We start from the raw sequence: 21,669 nt of genomic DNA, 5'->3' as shown, positions 1-21,669 counted from the left end.
TCTGACCCTCCTGCTTCTCTCCTGTAAGGACCCTTATGATGACACTGGGCCCACCCAGGTGGCCCAGGAGAATCTCCCCATAGCAAGAGGCATAACGTCATCGCACCTGCAGAGTCCCTCCACTGTACGAGGTAGCATGTGCCCAAGCTCCAGGGGTAGGGTGTAGACACCAGCAAGGGGTGGTTATTCAGCCTGCCATATAACCCATTTCTTTTTTTATACGTAATATAAATAAGATAATTACATACACACACTTAACAGCCATATGCAAAATTCCCTCTGGATCAGCAAATTATGGGTTTGTTGTTTTTTGTTTTTTTTTTTCGTTTCTCCTGTCCATTATTTCTGAATTTTCTGCTTTATTTTCAATGAGCAGGTATTTTTGAAATGAGAAAAAAATCAACACGAGTTATCCTTTAAGCCAAAAGTGTCTTTCTGTTAGAATCAGAGACCGTAAGAGCTACAAGACTTCTGAAGACCAACTGAGAGAATCACTCTCTAGGCCGAGGAGAAAACCCAGAGAGGGTGCATGCTGCCCTACGCAGCACACAGCCCATCGGTGGCAGAATCAGGGCAGAACCCACGGTCCCGACTCACGCCGCAGGCCTCCCTTCTCTTCTGCTGCTGCCTCTGAGCACAGGAGAGCCTTGGAGGCGGGGCACTGGGAAAGATCACTGTACGGGGGGGCCTCTGCTTTTGAAGTTTCTGGCTAGAACACTGAGCACACGAAAGCCCTGAAATTCAGCCCCCTTTCCTCTACAGGAAAGTCCGCCACGGCAGCCAGCATGGCCAAGCACTACAACGCAGCCTGCCTGAGCATCGACTCCGTCGTGCTGGAAGCCATCTCCGAGGGCAGCATCCCGGGGCTGCGGGTCCGAGAGCTGTGCATCAAGGCCGCCATAGAGCAGTCCATGCGGGAAGGAGAGGAGTCTGGTAAGGGCCGTCTCCCCTGACCTTCTGCGGCCAAGTGGCCGGCACCCCACTGCTAACACCCATCCTCTCTCTTTCCCCCACTGAGCTTTTCTCCCACAGCTCGGTTGAAGTCTGATTGATAACATGCCGCTAGCTTAGTAGCCCGGAGAAAAATTCCCTTCGCCCGGTATCTGTGGCTGTCCTGGCCACCCAATACTGGCACTCACGTGGCACTTCAGGGAGCAGGACCGTGGGTAACACGTGGCCCATACCTTTGGGGGCATGACACCCAGAGAGGAGCAGCCATGTGCGCATTCAGAGTGGAGGAAAAGAACGCAACAGAAGTGCCGGCTCTGTGAGCTTGGGGTGGCCGGGTGCCAACAAGTGTGGTTTGGGGACGTATTCATGGAAGTGGCCTTTGAGGGAGCCCAAGAGTATCGATAGGCAAAGACGAAAACAAGGACATTCCCAACAGAGGAAGTGGGGGAGCTGACTAGAAGTGGGAAGGCAGCTTGAGGCCAATTGCAATTGACCTTGATGCCAAAATTAGGAATTCGGATTTTATTTGGAAGGAAAAGTGTTGTGTGGTTTCCATCTTTGGGGGAAATGGTCGGAAAGTAGCTCCTGCAGTGTCTGGTGATGGACAGGCCTGGGCAGGCCGCCCCGGCTGCCTCCAGTGCAGCAGGGACTTGAAGCAGTGGGAGGCACCCAGGGTGGTCACACCAAGATCGCTGTCCTCAGACACCTGGAAAAGTGACATCGTTTTCCAAGACAGGGAAGGCGGGAGGAGGAGAAAGTTTGCTGGAGAGGAAAAGTAATTGGGTTTTTGAACCCATAGTAGTGAGGCCTGGTCGAAACTCAGACCTGCCAGAGGTCAAAAATCCTGGGTGCACCAGGTCATCTGAGGGCCTCCGGGCCAGGAGAATGGCGGCTCAGTTGGAAAAATGCTGAAGCAGAGTGCCTGCTGAGAGCCGAATTATTTTTATGGAAATACTCATAGTGCGACACCATCCCCAACAGTGTACGAGGCCTGCCAGTTGATGAAACTGGCGGGGGCTTTCGGGCATGCCCCTCCTCTCAACACCCCTTCCTGGGGAGCTCAGGGAAACGAAGGACTCTGCTCGGAAGATAAGAGAAACAGCTCTGTAGTTATATAAGGGAGGAAAAACAATTCTCCCTCTGCCCTTCTGAGTTCTCAGCTGAGACCCCTGTGATTAAAGAAAAACACATTAACCAGAGGAAACAAAGTTCATTAACACGTGTACTTCACGTACACATGGGAGACACTCAGGGGAACACGAGTGACTCCAAGTTGGCTTTAGAATTCAGAATGAAATACCAGCGTGAAGGGAAGGGGGAGGAGGCACGCAGTCCTCCCAAGGGGCAAATGACCGTGAGGACCAATGAATGGACCTCAGGGAACTGGGGGGAGGGGCGGCAGCCTGCCCCGGGTGCTGGTGACGCCAGCTCTCCTCTGGGATAAGAGTCCAGCTTCTTTGGTTGATGAAACTCCCGGAAAGGGGCTTTATGACCGTCTGAGTTCCTTTTGCAAGGTAGTCTTTAGCAGATCAGGGAAGTTCAGAGGAAGCCCCCTGTGCATTTGCTGCCTTTACAGCTCGAAATAATCAGTATTCCCAAGCTGTGTCCAGGAACTCCAGAGCCCTATTTCTGGGTGGCATATTCTGCTACCCGTCATGCTGAACTACAGCTGGACTATAATCCTGGTTCTCTTAGACTTTTGTTTCCTTTTCTGTCAAACTACGTGTCACCGAGGTCTTTGGAGATGTGTTGGTCTCCTGTGACAAATCGTGAGTTTGAGCCCCCTGTCTGAGAATGTACTGGCAATCTGCAGGCATAACTGGGGGAGTCTTCCTCAGGAAAGTGACAGGTGCACCTGCCGGAATAGAGGAAGTCAGCCCAGAAGGTTCCAGAAAGAGAGGGGCGGGATGGACAGGGCAGGATGGGACCTTGGGGACACTTCCAGTGTAGGGGAGTGGAGGAGAAGCCGGGGTGGGGAGGCCGAGAGGCAGAGCAGAGGCCAGAGGGGCGGGCAAGCAGGAGCACAGGTGGCGGGAAGTCAGCAGCAGCGGGATGAGAAGGGCTTTCGGGTCTCTCTGTGGGTGCAGGTACCGTCTCAGCTTCGTTTCCCTTATCACTAGTGAGCGTGCTATTTCATTTACTCGTTTTATCAGCTCTCTCCCCCCACTAGAATGTGAGCTCCTGGGGGCAGAAATGTGTGTTCGTTTTCTTCACTAATGTATGCCCACCACCCAGAATGGTGCCTGGCACATAGTAGATGCAGAGTAAAGATTAAAGATTTATTTTTAAAAATGTATTGAGTCACTAAAAGAACACAAGTGGAGATTGCTGGAAATTCCAGTAGAATGAACCCTGAGAAGAGGGCTACTGTAGTTCACAGTGCAGAGGTCACTGGCGACTTTGAAGAAAACCCTTTTAAGAGAGGGTGAAGCCCGAACACACATCCGCAGTTTGCTGTGGAGTCAGCAGGCTGTGCCAGACAGGAAGTGGGGCGGCAGGAGGCTGGGGTGCCATTGCCAAAGCCGAGCCTGGAGGAACAGGGGCGATGGGGCCCGGACACACACAGGACCATGTGGGTCTGTACCTGGAGCAGAACATGGGCACAGCTACTCCCCTCATGTCATCGGACACTTTGCCCACCCTACCCCCTAGTCCTCCCAGGCGCTGTGTGAAGTCCTTGTACCTATAATCAGGGACCAGGGAGGGGAGGAGGGAGCCACTGGAAAAGATAAAGCAAAGCAAAGTACAGTGAGAGCTCACAAGGGCTTATAAGGGGAGAACCCCCTTCCCAAAAAAAACCAGAAATCTCTTCTGGAAGGTATGCCCCTTATAATACAGGCTTTCCCCAGTAGGTGAGTGTTCTAGGAACCCAATCTATATCAGTGAACTAGCTGGCGTTGCTGTGAGAGGCTGCATTCAGCTTCAGCGAATTTGTTTTTGGAGACTCTTTCAACATGTTTGCCCATGTCATGATGGGTGATTTACGAGGGCACCTGCCCACACTGCACTGAGTGTTCAGCAGTTTTTGACCAAATCAGCATGACCCCTGTGCCCCACCCTTCCTATGCACCTGATCTCACCCTGAGCAACATTTTTTTGTTTCGCCGGGTGAAAGAAGTCCTAAAAGGGAAATGCTTTGCCAATGTGGAAGAGGTGAAACAAAAACCAGCAGAAGCACTAAAAGGTATCAAAATCGACAAGTTCAAAAACTGTTTTGACCAGTGGAAAAAACACCTTGATAGGTGTACTGCATCAAATGGGGAGTACTTTGAAGGTGACTGAAGTTTAAACATAGAGGAATAAATACACAATTTTTTTATAAATAAACCCCAGGTTTGGGGGGCGGTCAACAAGGAGCAATAACCGGAGCAACAAGTCTGCCCGAGAGCTAGAGAAACCTGCAAGTGGCCAAGCACACGGCCCCGTCACCGCGTCTCAGGCCCCAACAGCGTCTGCTGGACCCCCTTGCTCCTCCGGGCACAGGCAGTCCGTCCTCGTAGAGCCGGGGCCCTGAGGGCACTGTGAGACGGGACTTGCCATTGCGGGTGGGAGGCTGGGAGGGGCAGGAGTCCGTCCTCAAGGCCCAAGGCAGTCTAACAGGGGTTTTTCTGAACAGCCGTCATGGAAACTTGTAAATAATTACATCAGCCACTGATTCTGAAAGGGAACTTCTCAGTGGGCGAGGGTCCTAGGAGAGGCGATCTGATTGGAAGGAAGGCCAAAGGTGTAACGTGAAGAAATTAACGTGAAAGCCAGGTTTGCCAACAGGCACACTGTTATTAATTAGCCTGTTTGTTCATTTGGGCAGCTCTGCTGTAGAAGCAAGAATGAATGCCCTACCCAAGCTACCCACTGGCGTCCCCACGGCCTAGAACCACAAAAGGTCAGGGGTTAGATTCTGAGGGCAGGGCTGTAGTATACCCGCAGTTCCAGAAATGATTGCCCTCTGGGCTGGAAGAGAAAGTGAGGCAGATTCATGTGAGATCTGAGCAGGGAAGAGCCCTGGACTCCAGGCCAGGCTCTCCACGGGGCCATCATCATCCGGTCCTCAGTGGACGGAGCCTCTTCTCTCAGCCCTGCTCGGCCATCCCCACTGTTAGTTCCTTATCACCCTATGGTGAGCTTTAATATAAACCCACTCTCTCTGTGTAGCCCAGGACACTGCTTCGGCCCAAATTTCCATTGGACCCCTACAACTGAGCACTGAGACCCTGGGCAAGTTAACCTCAGAATCCGCCCTGGTAACTCCAGAAACAAAAGGTGCAAAGCCTGTGCGCGGGAGCTTGCTGATTGGCAAAAGCAAGGCAGAGAGCCACGCCTCTGGGTCTCAGAAGCAGCAGCATCAGCACCCGCCCGAAACACCACAGGTACAAATCAGGGCCCCCCGGAAGGAGGCTTGGGATCCTTCCTTCTCCCCATCTTCCTCAGCACCCTGCAGCCAGAGTCAGCACAACTTCATTCCTATGGGTGCCCTCCCCAGGCAGGTCTGAGCGCTGTCCCCGCACCACGCCCCCCGAAGGGAGGTTCTCCCAGCAGGTGTCCAGCAAGGGACTGTCACGGTACAGGCACTGGGGCACTGGGTCGGGTGCTGGCAACATGAAGGTCAGTAAATCCAACTCCCTGCACTCGAGCTGCACAGAGTGTCCGGTGAAGCACATAACCACACCTTAACACATTTGCGATAACATGAGATCAGTGACAAATGGGTATGTAAAAAGAATTAGGTTAAACCATAAGTCATGTTTAAAAAGCCATAGAGAAGGTCAGAGAGTTTGAGCCACATGCCCAGAGACTTTGAGAACAATCTTGGCAGAACAGCAGGTGCTGAAGCCAAAGACAACGGACGGACAGCCTTACCCTCCCACCGCCAAACCTACCGGACAGCCCTCCGGACAGCCCCGCGCCCTGCCTTCCCTGCAGAGGAGTGACTGCATCTGCAGCCGGGCCCCGTCCCTTCTCTTTCACTCAAGACCTAAATTCCTGCAATTGTCTCCTCTCTCTACACTTGTTTTTTTCCCCATTAGCTGTTGGATTCTTCCCATCAGCATCTAGGCATGCTTTATGACCCCCCCCGATCTTTAAAAAAAATAGGTTCCTGTGACCCCAGGTTCCCCGCCACTATTGCCTCATCTCTCACCTTCTCTCCAAAGAATTGCTGCACGATCGCCTCCTGGCCCTCAGCACCGTTCTCCCTTCACCCGCTCCGACCCGGCCTTCGTCTACCCCACTTCACCGGCCACTCTCCTCAAGCTCACGGGCATTCATCTGGCTAAATCCATTGGCCAGTTTTCTGTCCCCATCTCCCACGATCTCTTGGCAGCTGATAACCCCTCCTTCTAGAAAGGCTTTCCTCACTTTGCTTTCAGAATGCCAGGCTTCTTCTCCACTTTCCCTCTGCGTCCTGAATGACTCCCGCCCCGCCCCCCAGTGCCTCCCTCCACCTTCGCAAACTAGTTTTTCAGAGTAGGCTAGGACTGAGTCAGCTGGCCTTCTTTTTGGTATCTGCCTTTTCTTTATCGGCGATCTAATCCAGTTTGTTAAATACTTAAATATTTTCTTCATATACTTCCATGTTGTCTTAAATATTCAAATAAAATATTAAAATACCTCAGTATTTTCATTATGCTTCTAACCCTCAAATTTCTATGTCCAGCCCTAGTTTCTCCCCAAGCTTAGGTTCATTTACTCAAATGATATTCAGTATCTCTATCAGATGGCTTAGAGACATTTCAAGATTTACATGTCCAAAAAGTGGTTTTGCTCCCTCCCCCACAAAACAAAACAATACCAGAAGTTGTTCTTTCCTCCATCTTTCCTTTCTTAATAAATAACTTCACCCTTTTTCAGCTTGCTCAGTTCAAAACTCAAGGAGTCGTTCCGAAGCCTCTCCTCCTTTTACTTCCACCTCAGATCCTCTTGGCTGTACTTCTGAAATCCGTCCCTTATCAGCCGCATCTCCTCACGCCCACCCCAGACCCCGTCCACCCCAGACCCCGCCGTCATCATCTCCTGCCTGGCCACCGAGATACCTAGCTCACTAGTCTTCCTGCTGCCACTCTTGTTCCCTCATGCGGCAGGTAGAATGCTCTCTTAAACAATCAAAGTCCCATCCTTTGTCTGCCTAAAACATGCCAACAGCTACCTATAACGCTTGGAATAAAATCTAGACTCCTTACTGTGGCCGGCAAGCCCGCAGATTCTGGCCTGACCAGGTCTTTGACGAGAAGCCTGCCCGGCGTTCCCGTTGCTCACTCAGTTCCCGTCACACTGGGCTCCCACGTGCTCCCCGAACACCCACAAGTCCACTCATGTTCCCTGTCAGAAAGACTCTTCTGTCAGGATTCTGCCTCGTTCTTTCACGTTATGCAGGTAATGTGACAACACTTCCTTTTTATTTTTTGTGACAACTCTTTCTAAATAGCCATTGTCCAGCTCTGTCATTGCTCTTTGTCCCCTCACCTGGACATTTTCTCCCTGGCACTCATTACTGTCTGAGATTGTATTATTGATTTGCATATTTATCTGTCCCTCTTCTGTCTCCCCCACTTGAATGTAAGGACCACACTGGCAGCAACATTGCGAGACTTGTGTGTTGTTTTGTCCTCGGCACTAGAGGGGACCCTGGTGCATAGCAGTTGCTCAATGAATATTTGTTGAATGATTGAACAAATGGGTGCTTTCAGTATATACATAAAGCACCTTGTACAGAGTTCCCTCTTAAAGCCTATAGCGATTCTTTAAGAAAGACAGGAATATTCCACTTTATACTGCAACCCCCATTTTACAGATGGGAAAATGGGGCCCAGAGAGAGTATATGGTTTTCCCGAGGTCACATGGCATGTATGTGTAGGAGCTGTTGGGGAACCAAGCTGGATTCTAACTCCTGTTCCTTCTCCCACCAAGGTTTCCTCCAGTCCCCTCCCCTCAGGGCCAACGCCACGCAGGCTCAGTGTCAGCCCCAGTGTCGGAGGGGACACCGGGCTCCTGAGCTGTGTGCTGCCTGAGGAGCTGCTCACCCAGATCCTGTCTGAACGTATACAGGTGCGTCCACACCCATCCTCGTGAGCTGCAGGGCTCACACACCTTCCCCCGCTGTGCTGGGACTCTGAGCCACCCCCCACCCACAGCGGCTGGGAACCCAGGGGCCTTGGGGAGGAAAGACAGGTTTCCTCACCCTCACCAGTCATTTACATGTCCTTGTGACAGCCTGTGTTCGTCCCCCCGCAGACCCTGGCTTAGTCTGCTGCCAGAAGCTACTCACCTTAAAGGGCCAGTGAGCAGAGGTTGGGCATTCAAGAACAAAAAAGCAGAAACAGCGTCATGGCACAGACTACAGCGGTGTTTTTAAAACTGTAAGGTGGAACCATTATGAGTTAGAGTTTGAAGACATCTTAATTGCAGTAAAAAATGTTTTAATGTGTCATTAAGTGAGAAAAGAGTATGTGCTATATGATTTCACTTGTATGTGGGTCTAAAGAATTAAATACACACACCAAACAAAGCAGACTCACAGAAATAGAAAGCAAACTGATGGTTGCCCGTGGGAGGGCGGTTGCGCGCTGGGGGGAAGCAGGGGAGGAATTAAGAGGTTCGGATTGGCAGTTACAGAGCAGTCATGGGGATGCGAAGCACAGCTCAGGGAGTACAATCCATAGTATCGGAATGAGTGTGCATGGCGCCAAGTGGGTGCTGCAGCTATGGGCAGAGCACCGTGTAAAGTATGTAAACGTCTAACCCCTGTGCCGTACACATGAAATGAATACAAATAATACTGCATGTCAACTGTAACTGAAAACCTAAAAAAGAAAGAAAAGCAGATTATGAAATAGTATGTAAAGCACAATTACGTTTCTATAAAAAATGTATAAATGTGTATTATACCCATAATAAAAGCTCAAAGCACATGTAAACTGTAGTTGTCTTTAGATAATTACAGGTTTTCAGTCTTCATTTCGGAATTACTATACAATGACATATTGCTTTTAAAGTCAGAAACTCAATAGCTGCTTTCATTTTTTAAAATCTGTATGTGTCACACAGTCACAGAAAAGACCAGCAGGGTTGGGAGGGCACCACCTAAGCCTGTTGGCTGCTCGTGGTTTACAGGGAGCTGAACTGCCCAGCAGGTCCCACAGCTGTGTTTGCTTTGGTTTTTGCAAACTGGGACACAATATTAATTGCATATTTAATATAATAAAATTGGACTTGAGGTTCCCAGAGAGGAGGAATGTCACCACCGGAAATGACTTACGTAAAGTTTGGACTGCTCCTGCCTTCAAGGTCCCATGACTCGCAACTGATCTGAGCAAGGTGGCCCAGTCAGTGTGCAGGTGTGTTGGGAACCCGGGTGAAAGGCCAAGAGTCCCTGGAAAAGCCCGAAGGAAGCCAGGAGAGCTGCGCCACTCAGAGTGCTGGTCTGCCTTCAGAGAGGGAGCTTGCACTGCTTCCTGCATCTGCAGTGTTTCACTACAAAGAAAAAGGCAGAACTGAACTAGGCAGTGTATTTAGTCATGTAGTTGACTCACGTTCTGACACAGGGTTCTTGTCCTCTCAGGCCCTGGCAGGAGTCAGTTCCCGGCCCGTGGTGGCCACTCTGCGCCACACTCTGAGGGACAGTATAGCGCAGCAGAGACTGTTCTTCAGTGGTTAGTGTCTCAGAATCATTATACTCCAAGGCAGTGATGCCACTAAAGATAGAAATAGCCCTTTGCTACTCCGTCCTTGCTGCTCTCACCCTGTGCATGAGGACATCTTCCCTCTGCCTCTTTCTTACCTGTATCTCCTGCATCTTCCCAGGCCCTCACTCGTAACATTTAATTCATTTTCCTTATTTCTATAAAGGCAGAGTAAATCTTCCATGACTGATCAAATATTTTTATTTTTCTTCTTTATAACGACACCTTGAATTGAGCAGGTAGATTAATGGTATTTTTATGGGGGCCCGGCAGGTCTGTAGAACCAACTGCAGCACCAATAAAAGCACCAACAACAGAGCAAGCCTCTGTAGAGAGGACAGATGGTCCCGTGGCCATGGTAACTGCCTTTGCTCTTTCTGGTTTCAGCTGAGTGACTGCTACCAAGGGGTGGTGTTTGATGGCCTCGAGACACTCTTTGCTCGGAACGGGGCTGCTGCCCTCCTCTGCCTCCTGAAGGCCTTTGGCAACCGGGACCACATCTATGTTCTCAACATCGCCCAGGATTACGCAGCCATGAAGGCCCAGGAGAAAGCCAAAAAGGAACAAGAAGGCAAGGCCCCATATCCTCCTGGACTGTCCTGCACAGGCCCTACCAGGTCTTCCCTTTAAATGTGGCTTTTGCCTTTTAAAAATGCTTCCCTGCCATGGTAACCCGTTGGGCTTCAATGACACTCTTACCTTTGCCATCCCCTCGGGGCCCCACCTGTGCCCTGGGCGGTGGCTGGGAGTTCCTACTTTCTTTGACTTCGAGTGTGAGGGAACTGAGGCAGGAGGGTCCTGCTGAGAGATCACAGGACAGAGGGTGAGCCTAGCTCTTCTTGGCAGCAGACACGTTTCTCTTTCTCCCCGTAGCTCAGTGTTCACAGTCTTCTCTGGAATCACAGCTGACCTGAGGGCACACATCACAGGGCCCAGCTTGAGGCAGGTGGCAGGTGGGCGTGTTGGTTTTGTTCAAGGCAACTGTGAACTCCCTGTAAAACTAGAGGTGCTGCTAAACTTTTCAAAACTTCTGCATTTTAGACCTCTGTATACTGCAGCAGACCTTCTGTACACTGCATTTTTTCAATATATTTTATTGATTATGCTATTACGGTTGTCCCATTTCCCCCCTTCCCTCCCCTCTGCCCTGCACAGCCTCTCCCACCCACATCCCCCCCTTTAGTTCATGTCCATGGGTCATACACATAAGTTCTTTGGCTTCTGCATTTCCCATACTATTCTTGCCCTCCCCCTGTCTATTTTATACCTACCATCTGTGCTACTTATTTTCTGTACCTTTTCCCCCTCTCTCCCCCTCCCACTCCCCTGTTACTAACCCTCCATGTGATCTCCATTTCTGTGGTTCTGTTCCTGTTCTAGTTCTTTGCTTAGTTTCTTTTGTTTTTGCTTTAGGTATGGTTGTTAATAACTGTGAATTTGCTGTCATTTTACTGTTCATATTTTTTTATCTTCTTTTTCTTAAATAAATCCCTTTAACATTTCATATAATAAGGGCTTGGTGATGAGGAACTCCTTTAATTTGACCTTATCTGAGAAGCACTTTATCTGTACACTTTAGATGTCTGTGAGTGGTGTATTGCCCCCATTCCACAGATGAGGAAAATAAGGTCAGAGATACCGAAAGTCTTAATTAAGATCACTTGGCAAATTAGTAAGGTCGGTGTAACTCTAAGGCTTTTGCTCCCTCCCGCCCCCCGTCATTACACCAGTGGCCTGGGAAACTTTTTCACTAATTTGAAAAATAGATGCACATAGAGTATTATTAAATCATAAATTCCCAGTTTAGTCAGAAGCAGACCTAGCAAATTTTGGCCCCCAAGAGAGAAGGCGACACGGTGCCTGGGAGGCAGAGCCTCGTCTGACCTGCGCTGTCCACATGGCCGCCCCTCCTCACTTGGCCTTCCCCGCTCTTCCAGAGCACTCTACACAAATCATAATGCTTTCCCAGCAAGGGGAACACTTATAACACGGAGCTCTCTTCGTTCTTAAACAGAACTCCAAGGCTGTTTCCTTATATTCTCATCCAGAGAAAAATCGTTAGGCAGAATGTCCCGGCAGTATCTCCAGCAGTATTTCAGCCTCCGGGTTCCTAGTGTTCCAATAGGCTCAATTCCCCGTAATGATCAACATGAAAGAAAGTGTCTCTTTTCATTTTCTCAATTATCTGTGGATTGAAGTTTTTCACAGTTGCAAATGGGCTCATCTCCCCTGAATCATCTGCATTTTGAAAAAGCCCGGAGAGAGCGTGCAGTGACAATATTATTGTATTAAAATCTAATTTTTATTGAACATTTGTGCATGTGCCAGGCGCTGGGCTTTACATGACTGCTCATTCATTCCATCCCCACAGCAGCCCTGTGAAGGAGGGTTCCTGTTGGTGTCTGTTACTTTCCCGCGGTAAATGCTGGGGAAAGGACTCAGTGGGCTCAGGTCTCTGAGCCCAAAGGGGAAACAAGAATGGGAGGTGAGAGCGCCGTGCCCTGAGGTGTGAACGAGGAGAGAGTGCCTTTGTGCTGAGTGTGAACCGCAGCACTTCTCGGGGTGTGGAATCTGCTGCGTGTGGGAGACGACCCCGAGCCCTGTCACCCTAAGCTCTCTGGTGGCGGACACTCACCGTGGGTCAAGTCCACGGTGGTAAACAGACCACCTGTCACTGTGGTGACACAGCACCACAAACGTGGTGACTTGAAACAATGCAGACTTAGTGTCTCATGGTTCCAGAGCTCCAAAGTCCTGAAATCCAGGCATTGGCAGGGCTGCATTCCTGTGGAGGCTCTAGTGGCAAACCCCCGCCCTTCCCTTTTCCACTTTCTAGGGGCCTCCTGCCTCCTTGGCCCGGGGCCCTTACCCCACCACCCTCCAGCGTTGGCTGCTGTTGTCACATCTTCCCTTCCTCTGCATCATCGCCACGTCACCACCTCTGACTCCTGGAGGTTATATTGGGGCCACTCAGATAATCCGAGAAAATCTCTCCAACGCAAGATCCTTGACTTCATCACACCTGCAAAATCCTTTCTGCCACATAGGGTAACATATTCACAGGTGCTGGGATTAGGACATGGCACATTGGGGCCACGATTCAGCCTGCCACAGGTGGAGGCCTGTGGTGGGACTGTGTGGGTGCAGGAAGTCCCACCGCAGGTGAGGGGTGCTGCCGCCACACCAGCCACCTCTCACCGTCACAGACCCGGCACAGCCTGTCCAGGCTCAGAGCTAAGCCATGGTGGGTTCCCCCAGCCAAAGCTTGTGAGTGGCTTTTCCTCACCTCCCTGTCTCTGTTCCCCCATAGAGCACAAACGCAGGGAAGCGCTTGAGAAAGAGAAGCAACGTCTCCAAAATATGGACGAGGAAGAATATGATGCCCTGACAGAGGAAGAGAAGCTCAAGTTCAACCGGGAAATTCAGCAGGCCCTCTGGGAGAGGAAGAAAAGGTGGGAATCAGGGGCTGGCCCCAGCAGAAGCAGTGCCCTCAGGAGCAACTTCCACTGGGCACACAGCCCACCCTGGAGGCCAGGGTCCTCCTCCAGGGCGGCAGCCATGGCCACAGGAGACCCAGGATGGCCAGCTGAGAGCAGGAAAATATCTTGCCTGTCCGGGGTGCTGGTTGCTGCAGCCTTTCAGGGCTTCCCCAGTTCTCCTCTCCTTCCTTCTCTCTGGGGGCCGTTTGGGATGAGGGGAAGGACTGTGCGGTATAATGGGGGAGGGACTTTGGCCCCAGTGCTATCCTGGAGCTTCCACCAGCTTCCCCTGACAACTGTCCCCTAGGTGTGGCTCTTCTGCCTCTGTGTTCAAGTGTCCACCCAGGGGCCACACTCTTCATGTGGGTATGGTGGTTGCTCCCCAGAACTCAGCCATTTCTCCTCCTTCCCTGGCCACCACCTCGGCCTTTGGTGGTGCTATCCATCCCCTGAGGTCTGGCTGCTTCTCTGACTTGATTCTCGGCCTCAGCAGTTCACCAGAGTCCTTGAGCCAGCCACCAAGCCAGTGCTGTCGGCCACCTTCTAGGCCCATCATTGGGAGCACACAGGAATACCCGGATCCCCTCCACACCACCTGGGGCCCAGGAGTCCCCAGGGCTGCTATCTCAGGCTCTCAGATATAGTGGCAGTGGGACATATGTCCTTGTTGCTTTCAAATGTGCTGGGGGGCAGGGGGTTCTATTCCCTACCCCTCCCTAGAATTCCAACATTGGGTAGGACAGAGCCAAGATACCTGCCTACAATTTAACCTCTTTCTGCCTTCTTCTGTCTCTAGACTCCCTCCCACTGAGCCCAAAGAGCTTTTATGTCCTCTCTGCCCCTGCCTTTTACCCTCAGTTCTTCTCCTGCTTGGTCCATTGTAAAGTGCCCAGTCCTCCAGAGGTATGAAAAGCCTGGCTTTGGGATTTCAAAGGAATCTCTTTTTTCTCATTCAGGCCATCGCCTCTAGGCATGCATCTCATGGTGGACTTAGAAAATGCAAATCTGATCTTCAAAGCTCAGCAATGACTTGTGTGTGCTCCCCCCACACGCACTTGAGGCAATGAAGTCATGATGAGTCAGCTCCAGTGACAGCAACAGGGAATAGCCAGGGATTCCTGGAGAGGAAAATAGATGGGTTTTGTGTTCTCAGAGATGCCCAGCCGTGGTGCCCTCGCTGCCATTAGCAGCAGGGCAGGCCCAGCTGAATCCATAGCAGGAAGGGGAGGAAAGAGAGAGGAGGAGAGGACTGTGGCTCTCAAATCCAGCACCGTGGTTCCAAGCTAGCGATGGTAGGACTGCTGTTAAAAACATCATGTCTTGTTGTCTGACCATCAAACGCCAATGTAGGAAGCTGGGCCTCCTCCTTACTGATATCAGAACAGTCTTTGAAAGCTGCTTTTAAAACATGCCAGCATCAAGCTTATTTTCAGCTTTGGCCTTGCTCTCCTTGGAAAGGAAGTTGGAGTAGAAATACAGATTAATTGAGAACTCTTAGTTGGGCTTCAGTTCGTCAGTTTTACCGAAGGACCATTCAAAGATAGATGTGAGCCACATCTTCCCTTCCCTTCCCTTCCCTTCCCTTCCCTTCCCTTCCCTTCCCTTCCCTTCCCTTCCCTTCCCTTCCCTTCCCTTCTCTTCCCTTCCCTTCTAGTTACCCAGCTTTCTTTTGTTCCTTCTTCTTGTGCCCAGAGCTCTGCCCTAGGTCTCCCAACCAGTCAGGGAGGGGCTCGGGCAGCAGGCCTCTCAACTCACTCTTCTCTGCCTGGTTTAATAAAGGGAGCTGGAGAGATTAGCAAGGGAGATGCAAGAAAAGAAGCTACAACAGGAGCTCGAGCGGCAAAAAGAAGAAGACGAGCAAAAAAAGAAGGTCAGGAAACCAAAGCAAGGACCAGCGAAGGAGGACTCGCCTCTGAAGAAATCCCAGACGTCAAGCCGGCAGGTAGCAGCCTTTGCTTGCTCTTTACCAAGAGGCAAGAGTGGAGGGACCAGCCATTGTAGCCAAGCCCTCAATCCAGGACACTTCCCCTCCAGAACATTGACCTAATACTACTGGTTGGATTTTACGATGGAGCAGGCGGTAGGAGGATGGGGACCAACATCTGGTGAACACCGATTGCGTGCTAAGTACTGGGCTTATGCTTCATGTCATCCTTTCATTTTTGGCATCCCACCCACCCTGTTAGACAAAGACAGGAACTTTGCCTGAGGCTTAGAGAGATGAAGTCGCAGTTCCAGGATTTCATCCAGTTACATCTTCTGACCACAGCCCTTGCTCTTTCCACTGCCCGCTGCAGTCCCCTGGACAGTGCTAAATAGGCTAGTGGTAAAGATTTGCCTCCAGTAAGCTACAAAGTTAATGAAGCCCCTGTGTTCAACCAGCACCTTATTCTTGACAACAGTCAGGGAAGACTCTCAGCATAAGCTCATCCTTGCAGACAGGTACCAACCAGTGTATCCACCTGCCAGATTTAGGGGTCAGATCCCTGTCCACAGTGATGGAGAAGGGGCAGAACAGCCAGAGCAGCCCCCGGGGGCGCCGTCCTGGCTGAGGGGTGCAGCTGTCTGCTGTGCATGGGGGCCGCTTCAGCACTGTGAGCTGTGACAGTGAAGCTAAAGCCAGACTGCCAGACAAGGTGCAGACTGGTCCCGGCAGGGGAGCAAGACACAACGACCACAACATTCTTTGTCCTCTCCCAAGCCGCCTGAAAGCAGGCGCAGAGCGATCATGTTCGGTGATCTTTTCCTATGGGTCCTGCAGAATGCCGGCTCTCAAACAAGAGTGCACAGCACAGTCACCGTGTACCTTTTCCAAATTTACAGACCTGCCCCAGCCAGACCTGTAACGAGGAAGGACCACAGAATGGGTATTTCAATAAAGGTCCCCACGGTGATTTGTGGGCACAGCCCTAGACGTGGGTCCTGGAGTCCTGTGAGGGCTTCGTACAAAACAAAATGTCCTCTTGTTCTTTTTAATGTAATGTACTCTCCCTTGAAGAACTGTTTTAAGCGTATTTTATTTGTTTTGCTTCCTAGACTCTTACTTTTTCCAAACTAGATGTCAAGATGGACTCAATAGAAAGAAAAGTATCTGAGAGGGAGCCAGTAACGTCTGAGAAGGAAGAACTGGCCAAGAAGAAAAAGAACCAACTGGCAGATAACCTCCTGGGGGTCCCTCTTGCCCAGGAGCAAGAGGACAGTGAAGCAGACCTCCTGAAGGAAGCCGACAAGCCTTTGGCCCAAAAGTTTAAGATCTACGAGTTGACTTTGAAGGATATCCAGAGCATCCTCGCTTACTGGGACCGGAAGCAAGGAGTTCAAGTGCATCACACTGGGGCTGACGACCTGGCCCACGAGTCCAATGACCAGCGCCAGGTCCCATCCACGGGGCGCAGAGGCCGCAAGGACCGGGAGCGGGAGCGCGCGGAGAAGGAGCGGGCTGAGAGGGAGCGCCTGGAGCGGGAGAAGGCCGAGAAGGAGCGTCTGGAGAAACTCCGGGCACTGGAGGAGCAGAGCTTTGGAGGAGAGGGGGACAAGGAGGAGGACCATGAAGGAAAGAGGGACCTGGGGGTGCCATTCATAAATATCCATATACCCGACTTGGAAGGCTCCAGCTGGAAGCAGGCCCTGGAGACTGACAGGCTTCCCAAAGTGGATCAGGTGCATACCCTTCTCTGGGGTGGGGGTGTAAGAAACCGGTGAGCAGGGACTGTGCTCATCGTCACGGAGGGGTTTCTTTCTACCTAAAACCCATATCCCCTAATTCCATTAACCTCTGGTACCCCCTTGCACAAGACATGAATGGCTCAAAGAGCCTGTTTGTGCGTGGTGAAAATCCATAGAAAGTTCCACAGATCCAAGTTATTGCATCTAACCTCATAAAAAGCCATTTGGAGGGCCAACGGTACGGTGCTGCATGCTGGCAAGGCCTGTGTACTCCGGGGTAAAGCGAGAGGCTCAACCACTCTAAAACCCTTTCCCACAGGCCTCCCTCCATAACAAACTGTGCCATTAGATCAGTCTCCTGTCCATAAAGACAGAAGGTTTCGCATAACCAAAAGCCATCTTTGGCAGTGGTTTGCAGAGGGCAGTTATGATAGCCTTTTGTCCAAGGACAAGCTTTTTCTATAAAACACCAGAAAGCAGATGTTTTAGGCTACAGATTATACAGTCTCTGTGGCAACCACCAACAATATGCAAATGAATGGGCATGGCTATGTTTTCTTTCCAAAAACAGATAGCAGGCCAGATTTGACCAGGGGGCAGTTTGCTGACCTCTGGTTTAGTTTATCAAAAACTAGATGCAACCTTAAGAAGTAGAAAAAGAGCCCGTGAGGGATACCGAGCAGGTAAGGTTAGCTGAGAGGATAAGGATAATGCAGGAGAGCGCCCCAACGTGACCTGGCCGTGCAGAGTCTGGCCCAGGTGGTGCAGGTGGGCCACGGGGCAGGAGATCCCCCGCGGACACCTGACACCAACTCTGCCCTTTCACAGTTGTACCTCAGGGCAGCCTGGGGTTAGGAATTGTCCTTTTTTTTCCCCCCCCAAGAAGTAGTTGGGTTTTTTTTAAGGACATCTCATCTTGGTTTGTACTTTGTAACTACAGCCAAGATTATCTTTTTGTCTTGTTTTATGCTCTCCACCTTCCAAGCCATAGGCAGGTTAGACTGTCACTTAAAGAACTCCTGGCTTGATTAACTTATTCATCCCTCCCCCCACCCCTGGACATTCGGAATCCTGGGAGCTGGCTACAGTTACACATTAGTCAGGGCATAGCTTTACCTGCCTGACCCGCTGGATTAGAAATGTGGGGTTACATGAAGGGAGTTACCTGCGAGGCCTAATGGCCCATTTGATCCACAGAATGGACACTCAGATGGGCTAGGACATGTACACTTAGCATCCTTGTTCTGAGGGTTCTACGTGCTGAGAAGAAAGTTGCTACTAAATTTTCAAGCCCTCTGCTCTGGGGCACACTTGTTCATTCTATGTCAGATCCAAGTGGGAGAATAAAATAGGAATTAGTTCTCTCAAGTTTCTTTTCGACTTCTCTCTTCACTCCCAAAACCTTTGCTTTTTTTCCTTTGCTGTGTTTGACCTGCTGCAATGCGAACTTCCTTTCACCTTTGAAGGAAAGAACATTTAAAGATAAAAGGAAAATTAACATGGAATCTGAAAATAGAATAACTATCGATATCAGAATCTTAACAGCTGGTCTCTGTAAACAGAAACTCATCGAGTGCCTGCTGTGTGCTAGGCTATGGGCTGTGTTGACCTGGTTCCTGTCCCAAGGCAGTGTACGGTCCATTTGCAGCGCTAACCAAACAGTCAACAACAGAGTGACAAATGCCCAGTCTGGGGGCGTGGAGTCCGGAAAGGCCCGAAGAGCTGCGTCAGAGGCCCTTCACCCCCTCCCCCGACAAGTGCCCACCACAGCGGCATCTGCTGAGAACACTGAGGGAAAGTGGGGGGCCTGCGCCGCCCTGTGCTTGCTGGGAGGAGGTCGGAGGAAACTGACAGTGGCCTTTTTCCTTTAGATCCTAGACGCCTTGGGCCTGGGCACCTCTGGACTGCCCATCCCGCCTCCTGTCTTGTTCTCAGTCATCTCCTACCCTGTGAAGCGGCTGCCCCTGGCCTTAACGGAAACCCTGGAGCACTTTGTGTTTGTGACTCCGCCATCCGAAGAGCTCTCCCTGATGGAGGACAGAAGAGACGAGTCAGAAGAAGATCTTTTGAACACCACCACCGCAAGCTCTCTGAAGGTAAAGAGTGAGCAGCTCGTCCTGACCTTAGTGGGACATCAGATAGGTGGGGGGAGAGCGTCTCCCTCCACACGGCCGAACATTGAGTGTGGTGCTGGGTGTCACATTCGTTCAGGTGCTTGCCCTCCCCTCGCTGGGGGTCCTGCCTGAGCACCCTGCACCAGCCTCCCCAAGCGGCACCTTCCCCAGCTCCTACTTTTCCTACTTCCCAAGAGGAAACCAGAGTGACCGCTTCTCATCTTCCACCTTTACCAGTCCCCATGGGAATGGTCTAGAGAACTTGTCAAATTACTCTGAAGCTCATCTGTGAGAAGAAAAATAAGCAAAACTAGCTCTTCCAAAAAGGTAGTATAATGTATGTGTGAAGCTGAGTAATTTACACAGCGCATAAGAATACGAGAGTCAGCAGGCACAGGCTGAGGGAACACACACCCCGAGAGAAAGGACAGACTATGGGAGAAATTGTGACGGGAACATTGGGTCCTTCAGGTAGTCCTTTTGTATCTCTCCACCTGACACAATGCAGTAAAATCAATGCCAGCTGCATTAAAAATATAAGCAATCGAAATCATGTAAAAGCAGAAGAAAACATATAGACAATTACTAGAATAAACTACAAAAGAAAAGTAGATTAAAAATTATAGAGGAGCTTTTTATTCCCAGAAGAATATGGTGGCCCAAAATTTGAATCTCTCCACATGGCCACCTACAAACTGTGCATATCAGCGAAGAATGAATAAAACCAGCAGCAAATACAATCACCTGCAGACGCCGCCTGCAGCTCAGTTAGGTGACAAGGAATGCCCCGACTGTCAGTGTACAAGCAAGCAGGAAATCATCCTCTCAGTAAGCAGCCTCTGTGGGCAGGCCTCACTAGAGCAGAGCCCAAATGAAAAAGATAAAAAAGAAACAAATTCCAACATCAGAGGTGACTGCTACTCTTTTCTGAAAATTGGCCAGTACCAGGAAAGAGTTAAGCATTCTCTTTTTTTTTCTCTAACCATTTTAGGAGGAATTCTAGTTTACCCCAGTTGATGAAGGAAAAGCTCTTAGTTTGAAAAGAATGACAGCTGAAATTATAGAAAGAATGGTAGAATTAGAAAAAATATTGTTCTCTTATCCCCCGTGGGGCGGGAAGTGATTAAGGAGTGCTGATGGATACAAAAAGCAGTGGTTTGGTGGGGAACCAGACACTCACTGGAGCTGGAGCATCACCCTCAGGCAGGCAACCAGCCCGCTGAGCAGGGAGGAGTCTACTTCAGCTGGCCACGCCTGGGGGGCACCGCTTCAGCCACTCCAGCACACTTTGTATCTGTATTCACGGGCCAGCCTGACACTCTTCGTCCCCCATTGTGGTGGAGTGTGTTGTACATAGCATCCTCTGTAAATCTAACCAAGCTTTTAAGCCTGATTTTCAGTTTATGGGAAATACAAGGAATAGAGGAGTAAGTTAGGTGTCACTCTGAGAATGGTCAGAAAATTTCAGACTATGCAATACTCTATAAGAAAACAAAACTCATCTCTCCAAAAGGTATGATTGGGAGGGGGTGTGCCCCACACCCCACTACATCAGGGGTGTCAAACTCATTTTCACCGGGGCCACACCAGCCTTGAGGTTGCCTTCAAAGGACCGAATGTCATTTTAGGACTGTGTAAATGTAACTACTCCTTAGGGGCAAGGAGCTCCGCGCTGCTGCTGCTGGGTAGAAACAAGGTAGAGGGCCAGAATCGGCCTGCGGACCTTGTGTTTGCCACCTGTGGTCTCCATTAACAGATGCTGAAGAAGCACAACAACAAAATGCAAGATAGGAACACAGTCCCTGCCAGCATCAAGCTTTCTTGAAGATCTTAGCCTCCTTCTCAGGGAATGGGGTGCCAAGGAAAGCTCTAGACTTCTACTTGCTTCCCTTCTACTCCAGTGCAGGAGGCTAGGCCCTACTTGGCCCTAGGCAGCTGCTGACACCCCAAGCCTGTGGCGGGGTCTCCCTGAACTGCAGATGCGTTGTAGGCATCCCTGTCTTCTGTTCACGTGTTTATAAGATGAGTATTTCAGACCTTGTGCTCCTCTTTCATTGAAACCCAGGAGGAGCTGACCGTGTTATCTAAGGGGAGCAAACAGAAACTGAAAGAAAAACTAGAACAGGTTCGAGAGACTCCAAAGGACAAACGCCCCGTGGCCGGCAACAGGAAGAGCGTTTCTTCAGGAACTTCTGGAGCCATTGCCTCACCGTCAGAACTAGACTCCGACAACTTGTCTGAGCAGCTCTCCCAGGAGAAATTCATCAGGTGGGCCTCCGGTCAGCCCCGGGAGGGAGACGCCGAGGCCCCACACTGAGGGCGCAGCTGTCACGGCAGCACATGGGAACAGGGCTGTTCCGCCTGGGGTCCTACAGACCGCCGCGCCTGACCCTAGCAGGGTAGGACTCCCCCCAGGCAGCAAGCCTGTCTTCTCTTGGCCCAAAGGAAGCATTCTCGCTTGAGAAGCCCCTGTGGTCATTTGCAGGCTGAATTATTTCCGGTGGATCGTGCCACCCAATGGCGAGGTGACACTGCGAGTGCAGTTCTCGGCCAGCGATCTCGGGAACTTCGACCAGACGTTCAACTTCGAGATCCTTGGGACGTGCCGCCAGTACCAGTTGTATTGCCGGGGCGTCTGCACTTTCCCGTATATCTGCCAAGACCCAAAGTAAGTGCTTTTCATTTTGAAAGTAAAGGTTGACAAACACATTTTAGCTCCCCCGCACCATGCTGTTTTGAACATGGTGGTTCTTAATGCTAACGTGGGTCAGGGACAGCCTCCC

General features: G+C 50.7%; 1 protein-coding gene across 1 annotated transcript in view; it reads left to right on the top strand.

Moving 5' to 3' along the window:
• HYDIN (HYDIN axonemal central pair apparatus protein) overlaps positions 1-21,669 on the top strand; it is a 322,142-nt gene that overhangs the window by 234,700 nt on the left and 65,773 nt on the right. The window contains exons 40-49 of the mRNA XM_045819132.1: positions 763-933; positions 5,104-5,318; positions 7,856-7,993; positions 10,015-10,198; positions 12,938-13,079; positions 14,886-15,048; positions 16,143-16,766; positions 18,644-18,868; positions 20,952-21,154; positions 21,372-21,554. Of these exons, the coding sequence (XP_045675088.1) occupies positions 763-933; positions 5,104-5,318; positions 7,856-7,993; positions 10,015-10,198; positions 12,938-13,079; positions 14,886-15,048; positions 16,143-16,766; positions 18,644-18,868; positions 20,952-21,154; positions 21,372-21,554 (2,248 nt within the window). The remainder of the gene's footprint in view (positions 1-762; positions 934-5,103; positions 5,319-7,855; positions 7,994-10,014; positions 10,199-12,937; positions 13,080-14,885; positions 15,049-16,142; positions 16,767-18,643; positions 18,869-20,951; positions 21,155-21,371; positions 21,555-21,669) is intronic.

The sequence above is a fragment of the Phyllostomus hastatus genome, unplaced genomic scaffold, assembly GCF_019186645.2.
Source record: "Phyllostomus hastatus isolate PE091 unplaced genomic scaffold, TTU_PhHast_1.1 phas_scaffold_345, whole genome shotgun sequence".
NCBI lineage: Eukaryota > Metazoa > Chordata > Mammalia > Chiroptera > Phyllostomidae > Phyllostomus > Phyllostomus hastatus.
This window is presented reverse-complemented; position numbering and strand designations above follow the sequence as displayed.